The sequence below is a fragment of the Etheostoma cragini genome, chromosome 14 (genome assembly GCF_013103735.1).
Source record: "Etheostoma cragini isolate CJK2018 chromosome 14, CSU_Ecrag_1.0, whole genome shotgun sequence".
Lineage (NCBI taxonomy): Eukaryota > Metazoa > Chordata > Actinopteri > Perciformes > Percidae > Etheostoma > Etheostoma cragini.
This window is the reverse complement of record NC_048420.1, coordinates 8,095,195-8,122,541: the sequence shown is the minus strand read 5'-3', so window position 1 is coordinate 8,122,541 and position 27,347 is coordinate 8,095,195. Positions and strand designations below refer to the sequence as shown.

Below are 27,347 nucleotides of genomic sequence, written 5' to 3'. Positions count from 1 at the left end.
CGATTAAATTAGGTGATGCATGATTTGCATGCATTTATATCACTGAAATGATTTATTACTTTAATCACAGTGACTGACTGGTTGAAAGTCCAGCCTTGTAATGCAATGACATGTGGCAATTACCATGACAACATGAAGCACTGACAAAGCCTGGTGTAAACATTAATATTAAAGTTAAAAAGAAATCTCACTTACTAAACCGTAGATTACAGAAAAGAAATTTTTAAACACTGTGTGTGAACTTTACTGGACAGTCTTTTATTACATGTGTACGGCAGTGCCAACCGTGGTGACCCTACGGCGTGACCACGTCAGTTGTAGTAGCAAAAAAAAACTCTCCGTTTACATTTTTGGTGTAATTGGTTGGCATGGTGTTATTTCAGTTAGCTTAATAGCTGGTTTGATTTGCAATGAGAAGTGGCTTTATGGAAAGTTCCCCGTGCCAATCTCTAGTATTTTTTATATTCTACACTACCTCCATTATTATAACACCTTTCAATACAATGAATGTGTATTGTTTGTGTGTTGAGAGCGGCAGCTGTTATGTATTGGGAAGAGCGGCAGTGGTAAGAGCATTTTCCTACTGATTGAAGGTTGGTGGTTCGATCCCTGGCCCTGCGGTTCCATGCCAAAGTGTTGTTGAGCAAGACACTGGGTGTAAATGTGTGTGAGTGTTTATCTGATGATCAGGTGGCACCTTGTACGGCAGCCTCGGCCACAGAGCGTGAATATGTGTTAATGGTGAATGGTTCCTGTACTATGTAAAAGTGCTTTGAGTAGTAGTTAAGACTAGGAAAGTGCTATATACACTCAAATTTGTTTGTTCATGATGCATGTTTAGAAAAGCAGTATGTGTTTGGGCCTTTGCTACAGGTACATTCAGAAGTCTCAGCCCTACCTTAACAACATGACTGCCGTGGGCTGCATGATGGCGCTGGCTGCTGTCTTCCCCCTGGGCATCGATGGCCTTCATGTCCACAGGAGACAGTTCCCCATCGTCTGCCAGGTACACTTTGAAAGTTGCTCCGAACACAATGAATTGATTTCAAACCTACTAAATATCAGTTTACTGTGGAAAGTAGGCCTGCAAATAACAATTATTGTTATTGGCAATAAAAAAAATTGTCATTTTTTATTTCAATGTAAAAATCATTATATCAATCATATTTTTGTCATTGATCTGTTGCTTGGTTTGTTAAATGAGAAAAGGGAGCTCTGAAGGAAAGCTTCTTTCTTTGTCTTTAAATAGATAAGTGAGTTTTAAAGGTGGATTTTTGAACTTTGGACAAAGCCAGGCTCTGTACTTTACACACAGATATATATTGATATTGATCCTCTGATTTCACTCTCCTGGAAGGAAGCAAATAAGAGTGTGTCCTAAAACGTTGAACTATTTCTTTATAGGAAATGATGATTGAACTACCAACACCTTGCTGATTTTGGTATTCAGAAGTTTCTCATGGAAATCAAGTGGATATTGACAGAATTTAGTTTGAAATCGTCCTCTGCAGAGCATGAATGTGCAAAAAAAAATCTCAAAATATGAAATAAGAAAGCATCATTACAGTTGTTTAAAACTATATTAAAAATCATAATTGGCTTGTTTGCTTGACCATATACTGTATACATTGTGTATTTAAAGGGAATAATACACAAAAATGTCTGATGAAGCCTGATAATCAGAATAATTGGCCCTTTTTTCACTTCATTTAAATTTATATTGTGTTCTTGTTGGACAATTTCTGTTAGTAGCGATGTATTTGTCCCACCAATGTCAGTTTTACTCAACACAGGACTCAGGATAGCAATTAATAAGCACAATTCAAAAATACATGTAAATTTAAAAGTTATCACTGTGAGTCTACTTACAATAACCTGCACAGCTGTGTCCATCTCAACCCGAGTGTCACCATTTTGTGGCCATTTTTCCGTTGGTACTTTCATGGATGTAGCCAAATAGCTAGTTAGGAACATGATGTCTGTGGTTCAAGCTCCAAAGATGAAATCCCCGTCATTATTCCTGGATACAAAGCTGTGGTTGGTCAATTGTTCAGGAAAAACAGTCATCACTGAGCACAATTCCAGGCCTACTCTAGTCATCATTGAACAAATAGAAGATGGGGGTCATTCACAATTCAGGGGGTGAAAAATCTGGATTTTTACATTTTAATGGAAAGAAATGACACTGTTTTGCCATAAAATGCCTTTAAATCAGGATTACCGGTTAACATTTCTTTTTGTAAACCAGTCTTCTATTGGTGGATTCCTTTAGTCACTATTACACTGTTTAAGTGTGGATTATTGGCTCCATACACATGAAAGTGTCGTTCCCCTAGAGAGGAGATCAAAGCCAAAACAATTCCCTTTAAAACAGGAAGGAAATCTAAGAGAAACAGTATCACTGCTGTATTACAGAGGTTATTTTTATTTCAAGGTCCTTTCTGAAAGGCTATTAAACTCAAACAGAGCTTACAGATGGAGAATGACTGAGTAGCTGATATGAAATATGATTCACTTTAACAATGAAATTAATTCCCTCTCTCCTCTACTAGTTTCGCCTTTGGCTGCTCGGTCTGGGTTTCAGCCTCGCCTACGGCAGCATGTTCACCAAGATCTGGTGGGTCCATACCGTCTTTACCAAGAAAGAAGAGAAGAAGGACAAGAGAAAGGTACATGTGTAGACTGTCCCTCAAAAATGCTCACATAAATTGTTAGTTTAAGCAGCAATTGCGACTTATTTAGAGCTCTTTGCCTGAAATTGTCGTCAATTTGGTTTTATACTCATTTCCGGGTTCATAATTGTCGAGATTTTGAGACTATATCTGAGTTTTCTGTTACATGAATAAAACAACTTTTGAACGTACACGTTCCACCAAAACAAGTTCCTTCCTGAGGCTGTTTGGCAGAGGTACCGTGGCTCTGTCCATGATTGGTTTGAAGAAATGCCAATGAACCACAGCACGTTTTTCTCCCATCCCAGAAGACTGCATGGACTAGGCACACCGTCCTCTGCAGTACTGTGGAGGAAGGTCTGGCAAAGCGAGACTAGGCTTTAGTAAATAATCCTCTTTAGGTCAAGCTTAACTGCTGGAGATGTCTTCCCCAATCCTGTTATTTTTTAACATTTATTCACTGCCCTTCTTCTATAGTTGGCTCACTGCTCGCCCCTGAGTATTGTGTAGCATGTATTTGTCATCCTGCCTGGCCAGTGAACTTTTCCAATTGGTCCCACTGGTAAAAGGCCTCCCCTCAGTTCTCCATCCTCTACCCCCTTCCCCCTCTCCTGTCTATTATACGTAAAAGGACGGATAAGACAGGAAGTGTAGAGCAGATGCCCCTGCTATGAGGCAGAAGCAGGAATTTTCCCAGCAGATGGCTTTGTTGAAACCAATTGAGTTCCCTTTAACTCACTTAGGGCCTCATGTACTAACGCTTTTGCGCCCACTTCAGGGGTATTTGTATTGCAAAGTCCGCATAAAAGCATGGTGAGGTATGTACAAACAGGCCGCAATGAGGTAAAACCACAGTCACGGGAGCTGAAAATGACATATAGCACTTTTCCGTGTAGTGCATATGCATTCACGGGAGAGTCAAGGGAAAAGTGAGAGTTTCCAATAAAGAGATGGGAGGAAAGGCGTAAAGTGCGCCTAATATTATATATTACTTTAAGATATTCAACGGAATCTACAAAAACTTCATATTACAGGTCACCTCTATTTTATGGCCAAAATTCTCTGTCTCTGTAAACCAGCCGTAAGCATGTTTCCTCGCATATGCCTCCTGGTGAAATGGCAGCAGCAATCCCAGCAAGGATCCCACTTTTTCAGTTGAGTGAACACAGAATCATTAAGCAGTACAGGTTAAGCAGCCATGCAATATTACAGTTAGGCTACTGGCTCCAACTCAGTGTTCACATTCCATTCCAGCAGTTGTTAAACTCGCCGCTACATTACAAATACTGGCAGCAAAATCATTTCAAACCGTCATAGCGACAGCAGTGGGAATATTGCAGTCTGCACTCAGCCGTATCATAGCACACGTACTTAACACTTTGCTACAGTGCTTTTCACAATATAGTGGGCGGAGAAAGGCGCTGATTACCCGATGAACCGGAGGTTTGGCAAATACAAAGTAAGATGATGTTTCACAGCGTGTGCTTTCTGCGGGTTGGCCATGGCGCTGATAATGCTACGTTTGCAAATGTACAGACCTGAGGACCTTAATGCAGCAGCTGTAGCCCCTCTCGATCAAGGGGGGAGCAGACACCAGGGAAATTTCTGTATCTATGCCATAGAGTACACTGTAGCTGATGTTCGCTTCCTAAAAAATGCACTACGTGTTGTTGCTACAGAGGTACAACTTTGAACAAATGTAAGCAGTATTTAGTAGTGTATACTGCCTGTTTGTATTCCACAAAAGTTCAGCTACAATAAGTTGGCATTTTCTTAGATGGTGCGTTCAGTTGCAAGTTGTAAGTTCATGGTGCATTCAGTGTTGCTTTGTCTTCTGCTATGAAGTGGTTCTTCTTTTAGTTGTTTAACAGCAATTAACTGGTCAAATAAGTTATTGTTATAAGTGATGTTATTGAAGTCATTTATTTGAATTTAAATATATGGCCTCAGCAGTAAACAAGCCATATCAATGACGGTCATTTTGTGTTCTTCTTTTTTCTGTTTTAATTTCGGTTCAGGCACCTTTTAGGTAAGAATCCTTTTAGCACCAGTATCGGAAAAAGCAAGAACTATACCCAACCCTAATGGTGCTTGATAACTTGCTAATGGTAAGCAACAGGAACTCCTGATACATCCTGCATTCATTCATGCAAAACATCATTATGAGTCATGCATTAGTTAAACATTACTTAACTACATGATTTGTACCCTTACTATAAAGTCTGCAAGAAAGTTGAGTAGATCACTTCCCCGCAGCCTCCAGAATGTTACTACCAAAATACAGGGTGACAGATGCAAATATGGGGGGTAGGGGGGAATCCCTGTGGAATGTCTATACCTGTATATTTCAGTTTAAATATTTAAAAGAAAACACATTGAGGTTTCTGTCAGTGCTAATATAATGTTAACATAATATAATGTTTACACAATGGGGCACCAATGGGGCAAGGAGCATTTAATCTGAATGAAATACATAAACAGGGTAATTGTATGGCAATACCCTCCTATATAGTAATTCAAGGTAAAATAGAAGTTGCATGAATGTAACTCCAGTTCTACAAGTAAATACATGATCCATCAGTGCTCTATACATACAAAGACATACAACCTCATCACGTACAATACATAAATCTAGTGTTGTGGAGGTGCAATATATGAAGTTAATCTGACACTAAACTAGAAATAAAAACCATTCCACAGGTACAGAAGGAATGCTGTTAACTCTTTGTATAAGTATTGTATAAACCATGTTTTAGGGTCAAGAATAAGGTCTTTTTTTTGGTAAAACTGAATATAACTTAGACCATACACACAACGGCAAGATTAATGCTTAGAAGCTTTTTTAAACAGTATGTTTTGGTGGTGGTTTGGCAAATAAACATTACCAGTCAAAAGTGAGGACACACTTTCCCATTCTAGTGCTGAGAGAGCTTGTCCAAACCTTTGACTGGTACTGTACGTAAAGTGAACTTACCCCTCAAGAGCAACTCATAGCTGCTTCCCTAACCTTTGAATGGGAGTTATCTATGTTTAAGGGACTGATGGGAAGAACAATCTGCACTGCAGTTGGTTGCAGTAAAACAAGCTGCAACCTAAGTTATTGGGCAATTATTCACCTTTTTGCTCATATAAGTTGATTTTTGCTCATATAAGTCACTAAAGATACTTTCACACCTGCCTCATTAGGTTCGGTTGAATATCAGTAGCGTTTATTTAGGTTTGTTTTGCAGTTGAGCCCAATCAGATGTGCACCAAACGTGGACCAGAAACATTTATTGAGAACTTCTTGATGAAGTGGTCTTGGGACACGCTTTCAATGAAAACAGGATCTGACCTCAGAATGCACCAACTGTGTACTCCAAAAGTCTAAGCTAAAGTCTCCCGTAGTCAGCTGTACATTGCAATCTGAGATGCAGCAGAGCAGCAAACTCTAGCAGCTTACACAGAAACTAAAGTTGGAGACAGACTCCGGCAGAGCAGAGCCAAGTCTCGGTGAGCAGAGCAGACGTGGTACCCGTCGCTCGCGAAACAAGTTCTGATTATTTAAATGAAATGAGCTAGTTTGACCATAGAGATGTCCACAACACAGGAGCTTCTTTTCTGTATTTACTTTCTTTCCCCCTTCCCAGACACATCCAACCCATAAGAGGAGTGTATGTTCTTGCGTGATTTGTAATTACACATTTTGGTTCGCTTGGATTTTTCCAGGTGTGAAACCAAATCGAACCAAGGGGAAATCGCTTCATTGCTCCAAAGCAAACAAATGCATGGGCAAATGGGGTCCAATACTTGATTCAGGTCAGGGGAAAAACCTGTCATATGGCTTAACAAAAAGGCAACCATGCGTTGGATTGTGATGGGACTCAAGCCGTAGAATCCTTCCCCACATCACCAATCATTCACTGCCTTTAACTTTTTGACGACAGTGGATTCAGGCACATCTCTCTTTCACTTTATTAACAAGAAAGCATAGGCCGTATTAGATAGTATTGAGTATGTAGAATTGATTTAATTCACATATGTGGTTCTTTTTCACTTACCAAGGGAATAACGGCAGCCTCTTACAACTGCCTTGGATTTAATGTTGTTCTAATGCTAAACATTTTACAGTGTTGGATCTGTTCCCAAAAAAACGTTCTCTCTTTAAAACAGAATACATAAAGGAACGCCTTCATTAATTGCCTGAGTGAGGGGGCTGTGCGTTATGATCAGTATGGCCTCTTTGTCTCTTCCCTGTCATGGCCCAGAGCTTTAAGGGCAGATTGAATTGGCTACAGTCAGTGATGGATCATTGTTTTCGCCTCCAGCTTAGGCCAGTCTATTTGTGGCCTCATAAATCTCTCCTGTACAAACCAGAAAGAGAGGATTTGTGCCTTTTCCTGATCCCTTGCCATGCCCCTACAGTGACCATCATACCCCCCCCCCCTGTTTCCCAGCAGCACCTGGAACCATGGAAACTCTATGCAACCGTTGGTGTTTTGCTCGGCATCGACATCCTCTCTCTCATGATCTGGCAGATTGTGGATCCTTTACATATCACAGTGGAGGTATGCCCCTTCATTTATTTAGTTATTCAAAACTGTGCGAAGGAACAATTTAAATGAATCCTAAAAAATAATTCATTCATGAGGGAGAACCTTTTATCTACTACTGTAAAGTTGTCGGTGTGTACAAATAATAATTACTGGGGAAAAAGTAATAAAGCAAGTAAAAGGATGACAGTTATAGAAGCTTATAGCTGGCAATTTTACTAAGAACTAACCCTAACAAGACAATGTGCAAGCTAAACATTATTTCATTTTATAATTATATTTATATTATATTTTATATTACATTTTATATTATATTATAATTTAAGTTTCTTGAATGACAGGATTCTCTCAGGTCTTTTTTGTATGCAAAATGGTTGATCCAACATCTAATGAGCTTTTGATTGGCTATCTAACGTTACACGTATTAGAGGCATGCAGGAAAAACTCTGCGTTACGCATAGAGACAGGGTTCACATGTGTGTATTTTGAGAGGCTAACTAGAGTGTGCTTCAGCTCTGTGGGTGTAATTGAGCTAAACAATTTAAAAAGAAATTGTACTGTAATGTGTAATTCAGTGTCAATCCTAACAGTTATGTTATCTCAGTGCACTTTACAGAAAGAGTATGTCTAGACTACACTATGATGAACAGAGACCCAACAATATTAATATATAAACTTTATGAAATGGTATGGAAACATTTTTGATCCATGCCCAGCTCTACTCTATAACATATTGCAAATTATGCATTTTTGCATAATAAATGACTGAATCAGTTATCAAATTTGTTGACAATTATTTTTTTGTCAATTGACTAATCAATTCAATTATTTTGACACGTGTTCATTTAAGTGTCAATTAAACATTTACAGGCCTCAAAATAAAAAGGAAAACTGGATTACTTTTTTCTTTCTAATATTGTCATACACATGCACTCAAATAGAATATGAAATTTCACTTTAATGAAATGATTTTGGTTTAAAATTGGCAGCTACAGACTCACATGAGTGACTACATGTTGTCTAAATTGAAATAGATTTGATCTTATGTGTTTACTGTTGAAGTTGGAATGTGTTGCTGTTCTTCAGCTGTGTTTTCATGTTGTATGTATTTAAGCAGAAGTTCACCAGAGAAACCCCCAAAGGAGACCTGGATGTTCTGATTCAGCCTTTACTGGAACACTGCAGCTCAGAAAAGATGAACACCTGGCTGGGTGAGTAGAAATCAGTGTAACATATAATATAAATTGGAAGACATAAAATCTACTTTTTTCTTACTTAGTACTAAGTTCTCACTAAGTACTGTGAGAACTAAAGCCCAACCGATAAAGGATTTTTAAGCCCGAAACCGATATGAATATTTGATTATTTAAAAATCACAAATGGCAATTTATATTTTTAAAATAAATCCAGAAACGCGCTACAATACATCAGTGGATTTCCCTAAAATTAGTTATTTGTAGTTATTTATGAGTTCTCACTAAAATAATGTGATACTTATTTATATTATTGTCACAACAGAATAGAAGAACATCCTGCTATATTATAGGTCTGATAAATAAAAAGTATAAAAATACAAACTTAAGATATGAAACTTAAAGTCCTTTGAACAAAAGCACGTTACAGAGCGTCCTCTGGTGAACAAACTATGCAATGCCAACATGGTTGACAGTCCATTTTTATTTTTAAATATTCATTTATCATGAATAATTTAAAATAAAATTAATACAATTATTACAACAATTATATACCGATATCGGAAAATGCCTAATGGCCAAATTCAATTCTTAAAACAGCCTAGTGATGGCATCACATAAGACAACTATTATGCATTAAGGTTGGGCTGCTGTTGAAATTACATTCACGTTTTAGATTTTAAAAAGTAGCCTACAGCCCGTGACCCCGTACTTACAGCTTCCATGGTAAACCACAGGTATTGCATCTGTTATGTTTTCCAGCTGCTTGTCATTTATTGTGCATGCTAACTTATATTTACCACATGTTAATTTACCTTAATAAAATTGAGATATATCATGCATGGGATTGGTACCATAGGGTTTAACCAAAATCTAAGTGTAGCTCTCAGCAATATTGGTTAGCATTAAGCTAGCCATAAACCCCACTTTAGCTGCTAGTGTTAGCAAACACTAGCTAGTCTGAGAACAGTCTGTTAACATGAATATTTGCAAGTTTGGTAGCAAATCTATGCATGATTCCATGATAAACCAGACTCATTGCATTAGTTATGTGTTCCAGATTCTTGTCATTTATTACATGCTACCTTATATTTTGCAGTTCTCAGCTCAGTAACCTCAGTTTTGCATATTCTAAGCTAGCCGTAAACCCCCATTTGGCTGCCACATTCCCAGTGTTAGCTAACGCTAGTCTGTTAACATGCAAGCCTCCAAACACAGACGTCCCACTTTAAATCCTACCTGTTGCCTTTCACCATCCGCTTATTTAACAGCTGTTGCATTCCTTGACACGCCATCTCCTTTTCCCGCTTTTCCCTCCTTTTCTCCTCTCTGCAGGCGTTGTGTATGGTTATAAAGGATTGCTGCTGCTGCTCGGCATCTTCCTGGCCTATGAGACCAAGTCCATCTCCACAGAGAAGATCAATGACCACCGAGCCGTGGGCATGGCCATCTACAATGTTGCTGTGAGTTCCCTTTGTTGTAAATGTGTGTGTACTGCATGTGCCAAAGCAATTTTTTAAAAGTTGGAACGTCACATTATCTCTTGCTCTAATGTCATTCCGGTCCTGCTCACATGCCTTTACTGCATATCATTGGGCTCCGGACACTGGGAGAATGGATGGAGGCTTTTTATTAGCAAGCAGTGAGCAATTTGAGTGAAGCAGGGTGACATCTTACTTGAGCGCAGAGCAAAGTTGTGTAGAGCGGCTTACAGTGGAAGAGCTTGGGAAGAAACAGCTCTGTGAGCAGGGAGCAGAACCATTGGAGAACAATTGAAAACACCTCTCTGTTTTGGGCCTTCCACAATTGGAATCTTTGAAAACAATGGTCTTGTGCTGAAAAGAACATTTTTGTGTGCTTACCAACCCTAAACGAATATGGAAACAGATATACTACATTGTACTTTGTAAAATCAATAATAAAGTAACCTCTAGAAACCAAGCGATGGAGTATTTATTATTTCTTTGCTTGGTTTTAGCAGGCGACAACTACCCTTATAAGCTGGAGGCTATTTAGTATTTTTTATTTATTCATATATATTAAAGGGTATGGTTTTATTAATAAGGTTTGAGTTCTCACAAGAGAAAGATTGATCAAAAGCAACGATGCAGAGGCTGAGATATCCTGACTTTTACTCCCTAGTATAGGTCAAATTAAAGCTTTTATGTGTGAAATCAATATAGATATAGATTCAATAATGGCACTTTAAGAGAACTCGGCAATTCACTCAAATTGATCTCGTTTTGGCAGGGTGAACTTTAGTGAGAAAAGATTGAATGCAAGTTTGAAATTATTTTGTGGATAACGCTCGACTTTTCTCCGAAACACTGCTTTGGAAGATACTTAGAAACCCAACAGTGTATGCATCATGGAGGGAATTTAAGCACCATACAATATTATTTTATTCATAGTCAGACCTTCATTGTTCATTGAGAATTACTGCAGGAGCAGCATTCATCCACCACTACTACCAAGGACAAACAGAACGCACCACTGTAGGGTAATCTCAGAATAAATCTGCAAACAAAATGTTCCTGTGGACTGAGTTCCACGCCTGGGCAGCCTGTGACCTCCTTCTCTCTCTTTCTCTCTCTCTCTCTCTCTCTAGATATATAGCTGCTGGCAGCCAGACTTATGTGTTTGTCAGTAGCGTGCCTCTCTGAAGGCTCTGTGTTAGTCTGCAGATTTGCTCTTTCACTTCCAATCATTCACCAGTGCAGCCTCTCTCAGAAGGCACGTTGACTTTGTCCTTTCCTTTCACACTCCGCTGAGGAAGCTCAACCGTCCTTGGTGGCGAGGCTCACCTCCGGCTTAATTTGTGGGCTTATATGAGGCTGGACCCGAAGAGTGGGCTCTGCAGGCCGGGATGTGCAGTAAATAATGATAGCACCACATACACAAGGCTCCGCAGCATGTCCAGAAAACACAGAGAGCTGAATTAACAGGGCTGTGATGTGTCCTCATCATCAGGAATAAAGTCACATGTCAAAACTCTTCACAGATGCATATTCCACATTGGACCTCTTCATGTATGTTTACACACGTACAGACACATTTTGATTAACTATTTTGATAATCTACTCTATATAGTCTATTCTCAGGAAAATAATGTTTAATGCCAAATATGACCCAGTTCAAGCTTTTCAAAAGGTACATATGTTCTACTTTTCTTTGTTATCACTATTATGTTTAATAATACCTGTGTATCATGTTACTGTGCCCTGCGTTCTTATAGTCTGAATGGTGAGCAACAACTTATACTCAAAAACTCTGAATAAATTTGGAGGTGTAGACCCGAGGCAAAAAAACTTAAGTCTTTGCATTGACTTACATGAAGTAAAGCCTAGATGATACTTGCTTTTTGAAGATTACCTGTTTTTTTAACATAATGTAAACAAAGATTTTTGATAAAGATCTGTTAAATTTGGTTATAAGAAACGCATGAAATTCCATGCTTTTTGGTCTAAACGGCATACCCACATTAAAAGTGGTACAACTCCCGTACACTTTGACACTCTGTGATGTGCCTGATACCATTGTAGTGTCAGGGTGATTCTAGGCCTTACTGACAAAGAGTTACAGACAATCACAAAATCAGTAGGCTTGTACTAAGAAGCAAGAACATGCCCTGGATTTATTTTAGTTACGCAGCTTAACCTAACCTAACAACCGCTGTGATTGAACAACTACTTAAATCAACCCAGGGTTTCCCAGTCCAGCGACGCATACATGTTTGCCCAGCATCACCAATCACACTGCCAGGAGCTCTTGAGCAAGGCCCCGTACCCTAACCAACCTCTCAGGGCACTGGTCCAGCATCGGCAACCCACTCATATCTCTCCATTTGTGCATGAATAGGTCCTGAGCATGTTTGTGTGTATTTCAGGCCTGTGTGTAGGGATTACTAACAAAACAGAGTGTAAATTGTAATTTCCCCACTGGAGATCATTAAACAGGATAAATAGTATGAATAAAATAACATGTACTTTTACTACATCCAAATTTTACTCAACAAATGACAAAGTATTCCACCCAGCAAGATGATTTGAAAGAGACAAGGGGAGACATCTGCTGCTGGTTTGAAATGTCATTCTCTTTCCCCAAACACACACACACACACACACGACCACACTCGCACTCAAAGGCTTTTTAATCAGACATCTCCAGTACGCCTGATTTTGTGATTGTCATTGCTGTTTTTGTATTTTAATTTATCCCTGGGGATTATCCATTATCCACTGAACACAAGCCTAAAACCTAAGCCTAAACTGAGTGGGTGAAATTCAAATTGGTAAAGAGTATTGTGTTTGTTGCTGTTTCCTCTCTTCCTCCTGCTTTGGACTCATCTCCATGAATGAGTGGCCTGTCATCCCGTCTCTCTCTCTAAAACAAATTAGTTTGATGGTAGCGCTGCATTCTGCAAATGTTGGCTAGCTCTGGGGTCTATTTATTGGATCTTTTATATTTTTTGGATAAAAGCATAGAAGTGGTCGTATGCTCCTTTTGGAGAAGGAAATAGTCCATAATTCATTGGAACTATTTCTGTTGGAGAAAGTAGAGTTACACTTTATTTGAAGGGGTGTGCATGAGACTGACATGACACCTGTCATGAACATGAAGTTCTCCAAGGACCTTGGTTATGTACTAGCTGTCGAGTTTCAAGTCAATGTAGTCATGTACTGTTACTGTTACTCTACCGACTGTTTAATATGTTTTAATGTTTTCGGTAGACTACGAAGTTTTAAGGATGTCCTGCCTCTTACCCCCAACTTCCACACATCAGACCTATTTGAACCATTGAACAAACTGATTCATAGGTCTGAAACCAGGCAGTGAGGTTGGTGAAATAAAATGGACAGATTATGTGTGAGGGGAGGCCAGGATTGTGTTTTTCTGTGTGTGAGTAATGACACAGCATAGAAAACATGGCTGCTGCAGGTGTCCGACTGATGCCTCCATTTGCCAGACTGGATGGGATTTTCCAGCTTTGTATTCAGTATGTATTGATTTCCAGCATTGCCTCCATCTCTCTGGTGTTTAACTTGTTGTTGTTCTCTGTCTCTTCTCTCCCTGCCACCTCGTTCTCACTCCCATTCTCCTTGTGATTCGGATTAAACATCGTTTGAAATGAATCTTGTGTTGCAAAATGGACCACACCCGTACATACTACAATCAGATGAGATACATAAATTAAATTCAACAAGTTACAATGCCGTCCTTAATGCAGATAGATGGAGAATTCAATTTTTATTTGTCCCATAGGGCAATTTGTATCGCTGCAGGCATAAAGCAGAAAAAACATAAAAACATAGATACATTTATAAAAGCACACAAGATACACAGCATTACAGTGTTGCATACATAAATTATACATAGAAGTGATAATAATCCAACATGCTGTACTTGGTCAGCACCGGCAAATGGGATTCGAGCGCATCCAACTATCCCTAAAGTGCGTGATGAATAACCAATTCACAAACACAACTTCCTGCTGTTTCAAACAACAAATCACGCAAACATTTATGTCCACATGCGAAACCTAAAGGTTTACTCAGCGGACATTTAAGCATCAGAAGCGTTGCTTCAAAAACTGATCAATGCGACTCAAATCTGGATTTCCTTTGTTTTTTGGAATCATGGCTGAAAGACTCATCACCTGACACAGCATACCTAGTACCAGGGTATAATATCCTTTGAATCACGTCTCTAGGTGAAAGAATGTAAGAGCAGGAGGAGATACTTTTTAGAGCAGAAGTGGATTTGAAGCTTGTTCTAATTGACTTTAATGTTCAAATAAAAGCTTAATATTTGAAAAAGTATAAATAGTAGAAAAAAAGTTGAAGAGGAGCACACATCTGCTGAAAGAGCTGAACAGTTTGATAGTGGAATGGTTTTTGGAGCTGAATGCATGCTGAATTTACAGACGACCTGAAAACATACGGAATAATAATAATAAAGAACAGGATAACAGTAGTGGGAATGCTGCTGAATCCGCATTCCCGCTAATTAGCTGCACAGCTAACTCTGATAAACTAATAATTAAAAAATATAAAAATCAAACATCAAGCAAGACATGTCGTCACCCTGTAATCAACATCAACAAAGCGACATGTACATTGATTACTGTTACTGTGAATTCTTCTCTAACTTGGAGTCTAGCCAATAATATCTATAATAATAACAATAATAATAATAATAATAATAGTAATATAAAAAGTTGTCTGTTTTCTGTCAGTAGTTGTTATGTTGGAGGAACAACCCATTAGTAAAATGAGTGTTTGAGTTTTGTTTTGTTTTTTTAGCGTAAAAAACATGACATGACCTTATAACTATAGAAATGAAGTGGTGTTATGCCAATGATATAACATATTTTATTAAGAATGCATAAACAAGAAGAAACACTAGATGGCAACCTTATTCAGCTTAGCCTTCAGAAGAATGGGGAGGCCTTTGGATAATTGGTTTTGGGTTCTGACTAAAGCTTTAACTTTCAATAACAGTTCAGCAAAGATCATTCAACAAAGAGTTTTGAAAGATAAGGGTGGATTATTAGAACTTGGTTCCTAATTTTGTTATTTTGTTATGATGACATTGGGCTCACCAAAGTACTTCTGGGAAACTGCTCCAGCGATCAGACGGACTAAACTAGGGCTGGAACTAACAATCATTCTCATTTGGACCCAGTGATGTTTACCATCTTCGCTTTAAACATGATTTAAACGATGACCTGATTCTTAAAAGGGTTGCTGATTATTTTGGTTATTGACTAATTGTATAGTCAACTACGGTAATCATTTCAGTTCTTATCCAAATTACTTTATTCAGTGGTCAAAACTGAAAAGAATCAATGTGTGTCAGAAATGGATTGACGCACAAATGACTGGAATGACACCTTACAGGCTCCCAATGTTCCCGCACTTTATCCTTTATCTGTTAATAAAGGGATTTGCCTTCTTTAACTGAAAACAATGGATAAAAATAGGAAGAGAATACTCTTTCTTTTCCTCAGATACCTGTCATTTCACTCTGTTAGAAGCATTACTTATTAATCTATTTTAAGAATAAAGTATAATGTTCTGTTCTGGAGTGGCCCTCTTTCCCTTTCCCTAAGCGGCGTTGACACTTGTCAGACAGCCATTGTAAAGAAGAAGCTGTTCTTAATGACTTGCCTGTAAGAAATCAAGGTGAAATAAAAAAAGAACCTGCGGTGCCTTTTTGATGTGCAAGCACCCAGAGACCTGACAAGAACACAGAGTTTTTTTCTGTAATAAAAGACGTGAACATGTTGTTTTTTTCTCCTCTGTTTCCCTCAGGTGCTGTGTATGATAACAGCTCCAGTCACCATGATCCTGTCCTCCCAGCAGGACGCCTCCTTCGCATTTGCTTCCTTGGCCATAGTCTTCTCAGTCTACATCACTCTGGTTGTTCTGTTCGTCCCCAAGGTAACAGCAGAGCACTGCCTCCTCCCTGCAGATTACAGCAACACTCCAAGTGTCAGACGTAACGGATTGCCTTTCATCAGAGATCTGAGTAATCTAGGCTGGTATATTATATCCCATAATGAGCTGCAGGTTGGCCTTGCCTTGCTGTTTCAGCATCAACGCTCTCTGTGTAATAATTTACTCTTCTTGAGAACAGTTTGATTCTTTAATATTTTACAGAGAGGAGAGAGTTCATGGTCATACACTTTATGGCCTTTGACACAACATTTTAACACAATTCACGGGGAGAAAATGTGTTGCTAACAGACTTCATTCTGTTTCAGGCTTGAACTAGATATTCAATTCAATTTTATGTATAGTATCAAATCATAAAAGTTAGCTCGTGACACTTTACAAATGGAGTAGGTCTATAGCGCACACTATAATTTACAAAGCCCAATTTACAACAATTCTAGCAATTCCCCCAAGAGCAAGCATTTACAGCAACAGTGGCGAGGAAAACTTTCTTTGGGAAGAAACCTGGGACAGACCCATGTTCTTGGTGGGCGGTGTCTGACATTGCCGGTTGGGGGTGTGATAAACAGTGGCAATAAAAGTTACAATAAAGATAATGGAACAGTGACCGCAAATGGTAGTCGTAGTAGTTTACGTCATAGTCACTTACATAATTCATGTTGGTTGCAGTAATTTGCTCCCATTCAGCCCCACTCAGGTCCTACATAAGGTCTAATACATTGACAGACAAAACAAACAAGATACAGTGTTTTAATTAGTGAAGTTATTAAGTGCATTTTGGAATTTTCCATTTTGCTTTCTAGGCTAACCACACCCTGACTCCAGCCCTTCAAAACATAGACACACATCTTCTCATACTTACTTAAACGGATATTTTGAGGATTTAAATCCCTCTGAGGCCACAGTGCACGGAGCTTGGAGCAGCCACAACACATACTCAATCCCATTGTGTCAAATAGCACCACTTGGTGAGGTGTCTTTGGATTAGTAAGTGACGCAAAAAGTCTCCTTTATCGTCATAGCTACACACGCTTGGTCAGGACTCGTGGCGTCACTATTCAATGCTCTCGGGACTCATGTCTAACCCAATGGTCATTTTCAGACGTAAAGCCAAGACTGGTGAACGTTCTGGACAGGTCTTCACATGTAGAGTAAGGGAAACCTGTGCATGATTTTCAGATGCGGCGTCTGGTCACACGGGGTGAGTGGCAGTCAGATGCCCAGGAGACCATGAAGACTGGCTCGTCCACTAATAACAATGATGAGGAAAAGTCCCGACAGCTGGAGAGAGAGAACAAGGAGCTCCAGAAGATCATCCAGGAGGTTAGCCAGGCCGTTTACCTTTCCGTAATTATTTTGTTCTCCCTGTATTTAAGCTTTTAGTCCGTAACTTTTTACACCAATGAACGTCCATTACATTTAAGCCATTGCCAAATAAGCTACAAAAAACGCTCTCTGTAATTGTCAGTATGGTGTAGTACTGTACGTCCGGCAACTTTCGCACACAGAAAATTGACCAAAGACAATTACGTCTTCTGAAGAGTCCTTCAAGTTTTTATCCTCCATGTCCTCCTTGGTTACAAATAGCTGCGTGGAGGAAGGGTATGGTTGGTGTTCAAACAGTTTCAGTGCTTAACTTTTTTATATTCATGAATGTCCATTACATTCAACACATTGCCAAATGAGTTGATACACACTAATTAAGCCTATCCGCTCCGCAAAACTCTCTCTGTATTTCTTAGTAGGGTTATGTTTAGAAAATGTTATAGTCAGGGGACCTTCGCACAAAGAAACTCAAGTAAAGATAGTTACATCTTCTGAAGAGTCCATCATGTTTATAATCCTCTGTGTCCCCCTTGGCTACTAGCTACTACGTGGAGGAGGGGAGGGGTGGTGCCCGATCACAGAAGGCTTGTATTATGTGGATGTGCTGACAGTGTTGTCGTCTTAGAATTCCTCATGGGGGAGACAGAAACTATGCACTATAGCTTTAACAGGAGTCTTATTGGGATTTCATTAAAACTATCAAGAAGATAAAGATGTTGCTCTTGAGCTTGTAAAATTTAAGTTTCAACTAAATTGCTTTTTCCAGAGTTTTCAACCTCATCTCACCGCCTTATGTGACAATCTCAGACACAAGACTGGTGGACTCAAATGCACAACTCAGAAACAGTAGTACAAAAGTAGTTTACTGGGTAGAGCACTACCAAAACATCACTCACAATGAGGATCAAAGTACAAACAAAGTAAAGCGCTCATTTGGAAGAGAAAAAAATACAAACAAAACCTGAAATCATGGAAACATGGCTGGAGCACTGAACGAGATTATCACACACATCTGTGACTTATCGGGTTCTTTAGTCACGCTACTACATCCGAGGTCAAGAATGATCTTAAATCGTTAGAGAAAGGACCTCCCGCTGGCAGCCGCTGAAATCGATGTAAAATAAAAACCATAAAAGATAGAACATTCATTTATTTTGCAACAGAAAGCTAAGGCTTCTGTCTTTCACGTCTTTATGTTATACATTTGTGCTGACGCTATCACTTTCAGTGACATCCGGTGCAAAACCGCATGACCTCATTCTACTGCAGATAAAACTATCAAAATGCCTTTATCCTCCGCTCATTTAAAGAGCTTATCTCCAAAACGTTAAATGTAGATAGTTCAAATAACTTCTGGAATATTTTGTTTAGTTTCTACATTTATCAGTATTTTGGATTAATGTGTTTTGTGTGTTTATTTAGTAAAGTTTGATTAAAACACATTTCTAACTTACGGTTTCTGTATTGATGACACAATCTCAATTATTTTAATTATTATGGTTTATTGACTGACATAACCTTTTAGCCTAGGTTTCACTTATTTTAGGGAAATAAATCATTTGAAGTACTTCAAGAAATGACATCACGATAAGCAAAGTTACCTATATAAGCATTGGCAGATCATTTTTTATTGAACAGTTTAAAGGGTTAAACACTCAATTTTACTCAGTAAACATTCAATTGCATTTAGTTCTATTGTATTGTGTGAAGGCAGAAATCTCGACAAAATATAATACCTGTGAAAATAAATTGTTGGATGTGAGCAAATATTAATTTAATTTTGGGTAAACTGACTCTTTAAGCTGTGTTTAGGGAATCAGTCTGAAAGTAGCCTGAGACTTTGCTCATCCCGCCTTTCTAGTTTTTCCGGACAACACATGTGAACTAACAAAAAAAATTTAGACAGAGGATTAGAGGACTTCTCCCTAGAGAAGATTAAGTTACTGTTCCCATTTGTCCCCTCAGAAAGAAGAGCGTGTGTCTGAGCTAAGAAACCAGCTGTCGGAGCGGCAGGCCCTGCGGTCCAGGAGAAGAGCGTCCACTGTCTCTAATCAGAATCACAGCTCTTCAACTCCTGCCATTCCCCAGAGTGACCCCAGGTCCCTGGCCCCTCCTCCAGGGTACCCCGTCCCAATCTCTGACCTCCACCCCATCCCTCCGTCCTTCGGCAACTCGTCCAGCCTTTATCAGCCGGACAGCAAGATCAGCCGGAATAACTGCCACACTAGCCGGCTGCAGCTGCTCTACAAGTGAGGGAACAGCAATGAGGTTCATAACTACCAGAAGATTTGAAAAAATAACCAACTTATTACCTGTTGGGGGGGCTGACTCCATAACTTGTTCCACCAATCAGCAGAGGCTAGAGGACAACCAGTTTCGGAGTTGATCTATCAAAATGTAATTTTTTGTTTTTCCAGAAATATGATGTACATATGCCCACATTTTGGTAATTGTACAATTTTGCATCTAATCTGCCATTGATTTATCATGTGCCATCTACAAGTTGAAAAAGAAAATTGCAGTCAGAAATTGACTGTTTGCTAAGCACTAGCCCCCTTAGCTACAGTTGCTAACCTGTCAAGCTTTCCATTGTAACACTGCTCGTAATGCAGTTTACTACAGATTTACTACCAGAATTGATGTTAATTTACGAATCTAAAAATCCTTGTCTATAGAGATCAAAGAAGACAAAAGCAGCTTCTCATTTGTGGCAACTTTTGAATATGTCATCTGAATTCAAAACTGACTCATTTTAAAATACAAAGCCATTAGAATCTTTAATATAGATACAAACATACATTAATATATAATGTAGTTGGCTAGATGCACTGTAACAACCTAAAGCTAGGCATCTGGGAGAAAGTCAGCATCCCCATCAGTTGATAGAGAAGAAATGGAAATAAAGCAGCAACTGTTATTGTATAAAAGTGAATTATAGGATTATAGTGCAATGTGAAAATGAAAATGTAAGATCACACTGTTATGTAAGGGATAATTTAGAGGCCATTGTTATACAACCCCGACAGGGTGATCTGCACCCTGATGCAAAGTGGATCATCCAGACAGGGACATTTATTGACCTGTAAACCTTCCAAACAATAAAGTTAAGAAATGACCCTTGGATCTGGATGTAACGCTAGGTCACAACTAGGTGTAGTATGCTAACATGCTTACCTTTGCTGTTTAAGTTAGTTAAAGATGTGTATTTTGGGCTCTAGTAAGACTGATACTTGATATCCAAATAATTTGGAATTTGGTATCAAAACTAATAACACAAGTGTGTGAGGAATTTAATATTGTTTGTTTGTGTAGCTTTAGCATCAGTCTTTTAGCATGATATATCTGTTGCCTTCAGTGCACATTTAGGACCCCTTTAAACATGGCTCTCATTTTAAAACAAGTCAGCTAGAAGCTAAATGAACACTTCTGCCATCACTGTGTTGGTGTTAGTTAGAAAAATATGGCCAATAAAATCTTCTAACGACCATAAAATCTGCTTGCGACCATTGTCAGAGCAAGCTACAGCTAATAAAATCTGCTATTGACTGATGTCATAGCAAGCTACATCTAATAAAATCTGCTAGCAACAATTATCATTTAAGCTGACAAAAGAGACACCTGACCTGAGAGACTGCTTTATGTGTGAAATCAAAGTCCCATTGATTAAAAATAACTGAATTGTGATGGTTAATCTGCTAACGTTATTGTTAAAGTAAAAACGTTCAACAGATAGCAACAGTAGCTAATGGGTGTGGCTAACAGGCTCCATTGGGGACCAATGCTGTGTTCCAGGCAACCCGTAACCCGTGTTTTCACAACCTTCTACCTGTGAAAGTGCCCTGGAACAGCAGTTAAACCAGTAACTTACAACCCTGGAACTCGTACCAGATTGTTGTACTCCCAGTGACAGTTTTGATGTCACACACACATAAACAACAATGGCTACCACGGATGATGCTGTACAGACGCAGATTATTAACAGAGAGAAATATAAATAAATAGACATTAATAGGTATCGTAAAGTAATTCCGCAGAATTTAATCGAAAAAATACATGTACGATTGGGTATACGTGCAGTTTAGTGTCATATCCCCTGACCACTTTGCTATCCTAACCTTAACCACTCACTGTAAAATGCCTAACCCCAACCTATCGGCGGTTCTTGGCGTGGCCATAGAATTGGGGGCACTAAACAGCACGCAAGCTTACAATTGTGTACTACATGTTATGTTTATTAAATGAAGCCTAAAATATGTCTCAAACTACTACTACAAACCACTGGTATCAGCTAGTGCTAGCTAACATCAATGTCAGGTAGCCGCTAGCTAACGCTAGCTAGAAGGGTTTGTTGGGACTTTGTCTGGAACACTACCAAGTTGTGAGTTGTGACTTGAAGTAACTTACGGGCAAAAAACTGTTTGGAACGCAGCACAAGATGTTAAGCATTTATCATATCTGTACCTTAAAATATTGCCTCCTGATGTGTTTACTGTAGAAAGTGTTTTGTACTGTCTTAAGAGGCTGGACAGACTTCATGATGATGTCAGTTTTGTGACAAAGTAACTGGTTGTATCCAAAACATGATAGGTTTTGTCATTTTGGCTTCTCTTGTTAAATGTTTGATGGTGTTTTTTACATTATTAGTCTCTGTTCAAAGAGACTGCTTATTGTACATAGTTGTGTGTTCATGCTAAACCCCTCATTGTGGATAAACTTAGTCCTGTTGATTTAGAGCTGAAAAGAAAAGTAAGCGGAGGATCATCATCTGCTGTCATTTGTCAGGTATTAAGCATTTAGCACACTCAAAAAGCTGAAGGAGCATTACATGACGCTAAAAGCATCAATCAAAACACCTTATGCGTTTGTTTAATGGTATGTTTATGGAAGTTGTTCTCCAGGAGCTGAGTTCTTTTCATGTCCAAGTTATTCAGCAAGTAGTCTAAGGTTTTCAAAAGTTTTGTCTTCTTTTTTAAATACAGATATAGATTAGATACAGATTTAACAGACGTTACACAGTGTGTTTCCAATTATGTTCTTTTCTTTCCATGACAGTACAATTAGGGGTAAAACAAAGCAACAGTGTTTCAACCTACAATCTCAAACTTTTTGAACAATTAAAACCTTTGTAATTTTTATTTTGGTTACTAAACACAGTCACCTCAGTTTTGTACTTATTCTGCAAGAGATACTTCTGGCATGCACTAAGAATGTGAGTCAATGGGACCATATTGTTCAATCAAATCCCCCATAGCTAGTTACTAACAGTGGCCATCATTTGTGCCTTCTCCACAGCTATAAAAAAACAGAGTTCCTACCTATTCTTGAGAATAAAACCGACAGGCTGCCATTAGATTTTCCCTGTATATGCCGCTGCAGCCTTTTACTTCTTGAGTTAACTCTTCTGCTTTTTTTAGTCTCACTTCCAAATACAGCTCACTGTGTGGGTTTTGTGGATCCTCCCTGTTAGTTCCAATGAAAAGGTGTTCATGCCAGAAAATGAAATTACAGCATATGCTTAACTTCTGTGTACCCGGGTTAGGGTTATAAACAGTGTTGGGAATAAGACTTTAAAAAAGTAATGTAATTACATTAGTGTATTCCTTTTTGCTGTAAAACAGTAATATAATGCATTACTAATTACATTGTGGTAATATTATATTCATTACAATCTCAGTAACGCAAGTTACAATGCATTTTAACACAAAATGTAGTGGTGTTTTGTTTTTTAAGAATTCACCAACACCTTGAAACATTTCTGTGACCATTTACTGTTCAGTATGTTGCAGTTTTACAAGAAGGTGAGCAGACGGACATGTTTTGCAGTCTTGCTAGTTACTGAGATGAACGTGAGACTCGAGATGCAAGAGTACACAACAGACAACTTCTGTGTAGGCTACTTCAAAATAAAAGCACTTTCTGTGACGGTTAGCAGTAAAACTAAATTACTGTTAAATAAAGTTGTGTACCTTTTCACATATCAGCTATAAATCAAGTACTGTAAAAAATGTAGACAATAAATTAATCACCCTATTAATGACCATTTCCTTTAGACTGTTTTAAACTAAACATTCATTTCTTATTCACATGCTTTAAACAAACATTTTACAACATTCCCGTATTTCAGAAAAACTGTAAGGTACTTTCAATTGAGTATTTTCCTTCTCCAACTTGCCTATTGTATGTTTTTCTTATCTATTTTTTAAAACTGTAGTTACCTTGCATATTCATTCATGCATTAATTATCCAAAATATTATAAATTATCTATGCTGTGGATAAAGAGGAGACTTTATTGATTCAGTGATAAAATTCACAATCAAGCTTTCAAGTCAAACTCCTGCTGTTATTTTGGTGAAAGTCATTCAAAAGTAATTAAAGTAGTGTTACACGTTACAATTCAGACACAGTAATATTATAATATAACTAACTACTCTCAAATGACAGTAACTAGCAATCAATAATGCATTACATTTTTGAAGTAATTTGCCCAACACTGGTTATAACAACATAAAACTTAAGAGAATAACAAAGATAACAGCATGGGGCTTTCTGTCTCTCCTTGTGTCTTTATTTTCATTGAGGGTCTAGCTGTGTGACTTTAATTTTTCTATGTGAGCAATACATGCTCACAAGCACCTTTTATGTCTTAAACTCTCATGACAAACCTATTGTGTAATCTCTAGCTGAGGTATAGAGGTTGTCTTGACTTCCACTTCAGTCTCATGTTCTCCGTGTGGTAGCGCAGCTTGTTGATAAGCTTGGGCTGTCATAAGCACGTCTGAATTGACTAATAACTACGAGACGGAGATTTATAAACCATGAGAACATTGTGCAGTGCTCCTGCTACGTTTTTTTTAAAGTGTAAATACCGACTGTATGTTTGTCTGTAATGATGTATTTAACAGGTCTGTAAAGCAGTGAAGATGTAAGTGATTTTCAAACACATGAGAATATGTACACTGACTGTAAATAATGATGTAAATAATGTTGACATTAGCAAGCAGTATTTCATGTGGTACAGTATTCAAAATATATTTCTATATGCTGTAATATCTGATATCACCGGTCATTTGAAATGCAAGAATGAAAATAAAACTGGTTGTTTTTCCCAAACTATTGTCTGCATCAGTGTTAGCCGGCCCATAGCCAGCCCATGTGCAAAATAGCTGTTTTTATTAACAGCAGGTAAATTAATGTACAATACAAACAGAGGAACCAAAAATATCAGCACACAAGTTAACCCTTGTGTTGTCTTCCCATCAAAAGTATGAGTTAACCCTTTTTGCTGATGCTTTTCATCAATGTTTTTAACATTTTCTTACGTTTTTGTCCCTTTTTTTCAACCCTTTTTTCAATGTTTGTCACTTTTTTGATGTTTAACATTATGTAACACTAACTTATAAACTATAGTTTTACAGTTATTTTTTGAATTTATGGTCAATAAACCTCATTTATAGGAAATTATACCTAATGTTTGAGTTAGAGAAGCAGAAACTAGGAATTCTTTTGACCAAAATTACAAGGAATGTATGTTGATGGATAATCACAGACTGGAATATGTCAACTTTTACTCAATACTATTTCAAAACCACTTCAACGTTTTTCTCCAAATGTTATAAAATTAAATAAGACCCATCCAAAATTAATGGAAGTAGAGATTTGTACTTGCAATCATCTTATTTTGGGGAATTAAAAACAACACTGATATAGGAAAACGGGTCAATTTGACCAGAGGACAACATGAGGGTTAAACAAGTTAAATGGTAAAAATATAAAACATAATAAATGGTATTATGTGAGAACACACTGTGTTCTCACATAATACCATTTATTACCAATAATACCAATAATACTGTTCATGAGCATTAGCATGCGGCTAGCAGACTTTTTTGTGTGGTTTTGTGTTACACCTACATATCAAAAGGATGGTCTCAAAATGATCATCACTGCTGTTAATCATTTTGATGTGATATTGATGATGATGATGATGATGATGATGATGATGATGATGATGATACAATGATGACGTCAGGGGGTGTTAACTCTTTATCTAGACGTCACCTGGGACATGTGAAGAGGTGTGTTTGACTATACAGCGGACGGGCAAACTATTTTTCAACCGCATTTTGTGAGACAAACGGTTTTCTTTCTGTTTAAGATAAGTTTTATTTATGTTGCTGTTAACGTAGGAACGTTTCATTTCTACACTCTGAAAGAATGTGCGTTGATTTACTGACCGCTCCTACAGTAAATCCAGACAGCTAGCTTGACTATCTGTCCAATCTGAGTTTTCTGTTGTACGATTAAAACTACTTTTGAACGTACACATGTACACATATACACAAATGATTTTGATTAGGGTTCACTGCTCTCAACCCTCCTAGATGAGACCCTGGAAAACAGAATCACGGAGTCAGGGACTGAAAGAACAAACCGCAATCTCTGTCTCCAAATCTCTGTCTCTTTATTACAAATTTCACAAATCGTGGTAGAAAACAATATGACATTCCCTTAGTGTAAACATGTTTCAGTTTTAGTGTCCATTTGTTAATTTCAATTAAAACATGTTAATAGAGTTTTCTCTACTCTCCACATTTCAGTGACCAACCTCTTCCACACTGTAATAATCATGTCTTTACAGAAATAAACATCACTCTTCCCTTACTGTACGATAATATCAAAAGGATAAATCACATTTTAATCTATATACTGTAGATATGTATATTTTTTCCTTTTTAACTCCAGAAATCCATTGTCATACTAATGTTATATTGTGAATCACAAAATCTCTTTAACTGTTAATGAATATTCAAATGACTTTAGAGTCAAAACATGAATCACCATAAGCATAGGGATAACTGTTCAACTTTTGAAAACATCTTTATTTTATAAACACAGACCAGACACCTTACTGCTTCTGTATAACTTTAGGAAGAACTCCCATTTAAGTTTGAAACAACATACCCCTCTTCTCTTGACATTAACAATCATTTAACAGTCTGACGTTAAATATATCTCTAACTAAATTTGGGAAGTAAAGTCATTCATTAGTAATTAAAACCGATCTCTGGGTGGCGTGTTTTTGAGGTAGGTTTTACGCTCTCACAGCGCCACATGGGGTACTGTTCTCAGTAATTAAATAATTAAACTGTTCAATAAAATATGTTTTCAAATTGGGATTTTTAAGTAGGTGGTTTGGAAAGTGCCATTGCCCCCTAATGCTTTGAGCCCTGCCAGACACGACTGAAAACACTGCAGAGTGATCACTAATGACTACATTGCCAAGAGAGCGAGAAAGGACCCTCTGAAGGGCATTTTTAAAGGTAAAAAAATAGTTAATACTGGACGATGATTTATGTACTTTTGTGTAAAATGTATACTGCCGACAGGTGGGTGAAGGGTCCTCCAAGTGTCAGTAAAACGAACATCCATGCAGCAGCCAAGTAGAGCTGGACCTTGCCCCATATTAGACTGCACAGTTTCACAGCACAGGTTAAGGCAACAGTTAAAGTCGCACGCTATCACTCGGGATCATCAATCCACTCAGAGCTCAAACTAAAGACCTTGGTGTAGAATTATACATTTAAATAGGAGACGGTCCCTTTAAAAATGACATGTCTGCCACCTATGTCAGAGGCAGAGATTTGACAACTAGGATGGCTACACCACTGTTACTACTTGTGAAAGACGCATTGTAGATCTGGCCCACCCACTCTCTCTTTCTTTTGGTGTTTATTGTCATCCAGATGGGTCTCTTGTAGCAATGCAATCTGTACTTTCTCTTTTTTTTTTTTAAAGTAATTTAGACTCTTTTTATGTTTAATGGGGCCCTGAATCCCGTGGACATTCTAAGAGCAAACATTTAATTTCACAAATTGTGCACACAATAGATAGAAGGCCGCTCCTTCCCAAGTGTCGGACCAACAGTCTCAGGGACTCCTTCGTCTCTCATGCCATCAGACTCTACAACTGCTCACTCGGGGAGGAGGAAATAAGGCAGAGAGGACAATACATACATACATGCATACACACATACATACACACATACATACATACACACATACACACATATATACACACATATATACACACATACATACACACATACATACATACATACATTCACACATACATACATACACACCTGGACTTAATTATTACCTGGTCAC

General features: G+C 38.1%; 1 protein-coding gene across 3 annotated transcripts in view; it reads left to right on the top strand.

The window, feature by feature from the left end:
- Positions 1 to 19,856, top strand: part of gabbr1b (gamma-aminobutyric acid (GABA) B receptor, 1b) — a 126,180-nt gene extending 106,324 nt beyond the window's left edge. For 2 of the 3 annotated variants that reach the window (XM_034891695.1, XM_034891697.1), the window contains 8 exons: positions 874 to 1,006; positions 2,553 to 2,669; positions 7,109 to 7,219; positions 8,322 to 8,415; positions 9,733 to 9,860; positions 15,711 to 15,839; positions 17,034 to 17,177; positions 19,146 to 19,856. In XM_034891695.1, the coding sequence (XP_034747586.1) occupies positions 874 to 1,006; positions 2,553 to 2,669; positions 7,109 to 7,219; positions 8,322 to 8,415; positions 9,733 to 9,860; positions 15,711 to 15,839; positions 17,034 to 17,177; positions 19,146 to 19,433 (1,144 nt within the window). In that variant the 3' untranslated portion in view covers positions 19,434 to 19,856. The remainder of the gene's footprint in view (positions 1 to 873; positions 1,007 to 2,552; positions 2,670 to 7,108; positions 7,220 to 8,321; positions 8,416 to 9,732; positions 9,861 to 15,710; positions 15,840 to 17,033; positions 17,178 to 19,145) is intronic. The other variant, XM_034891696.1, reaches the window with a different exon arrangement.
- Positions 19,857 to 27,347: the final 7,491 nt, after the last annotated feature.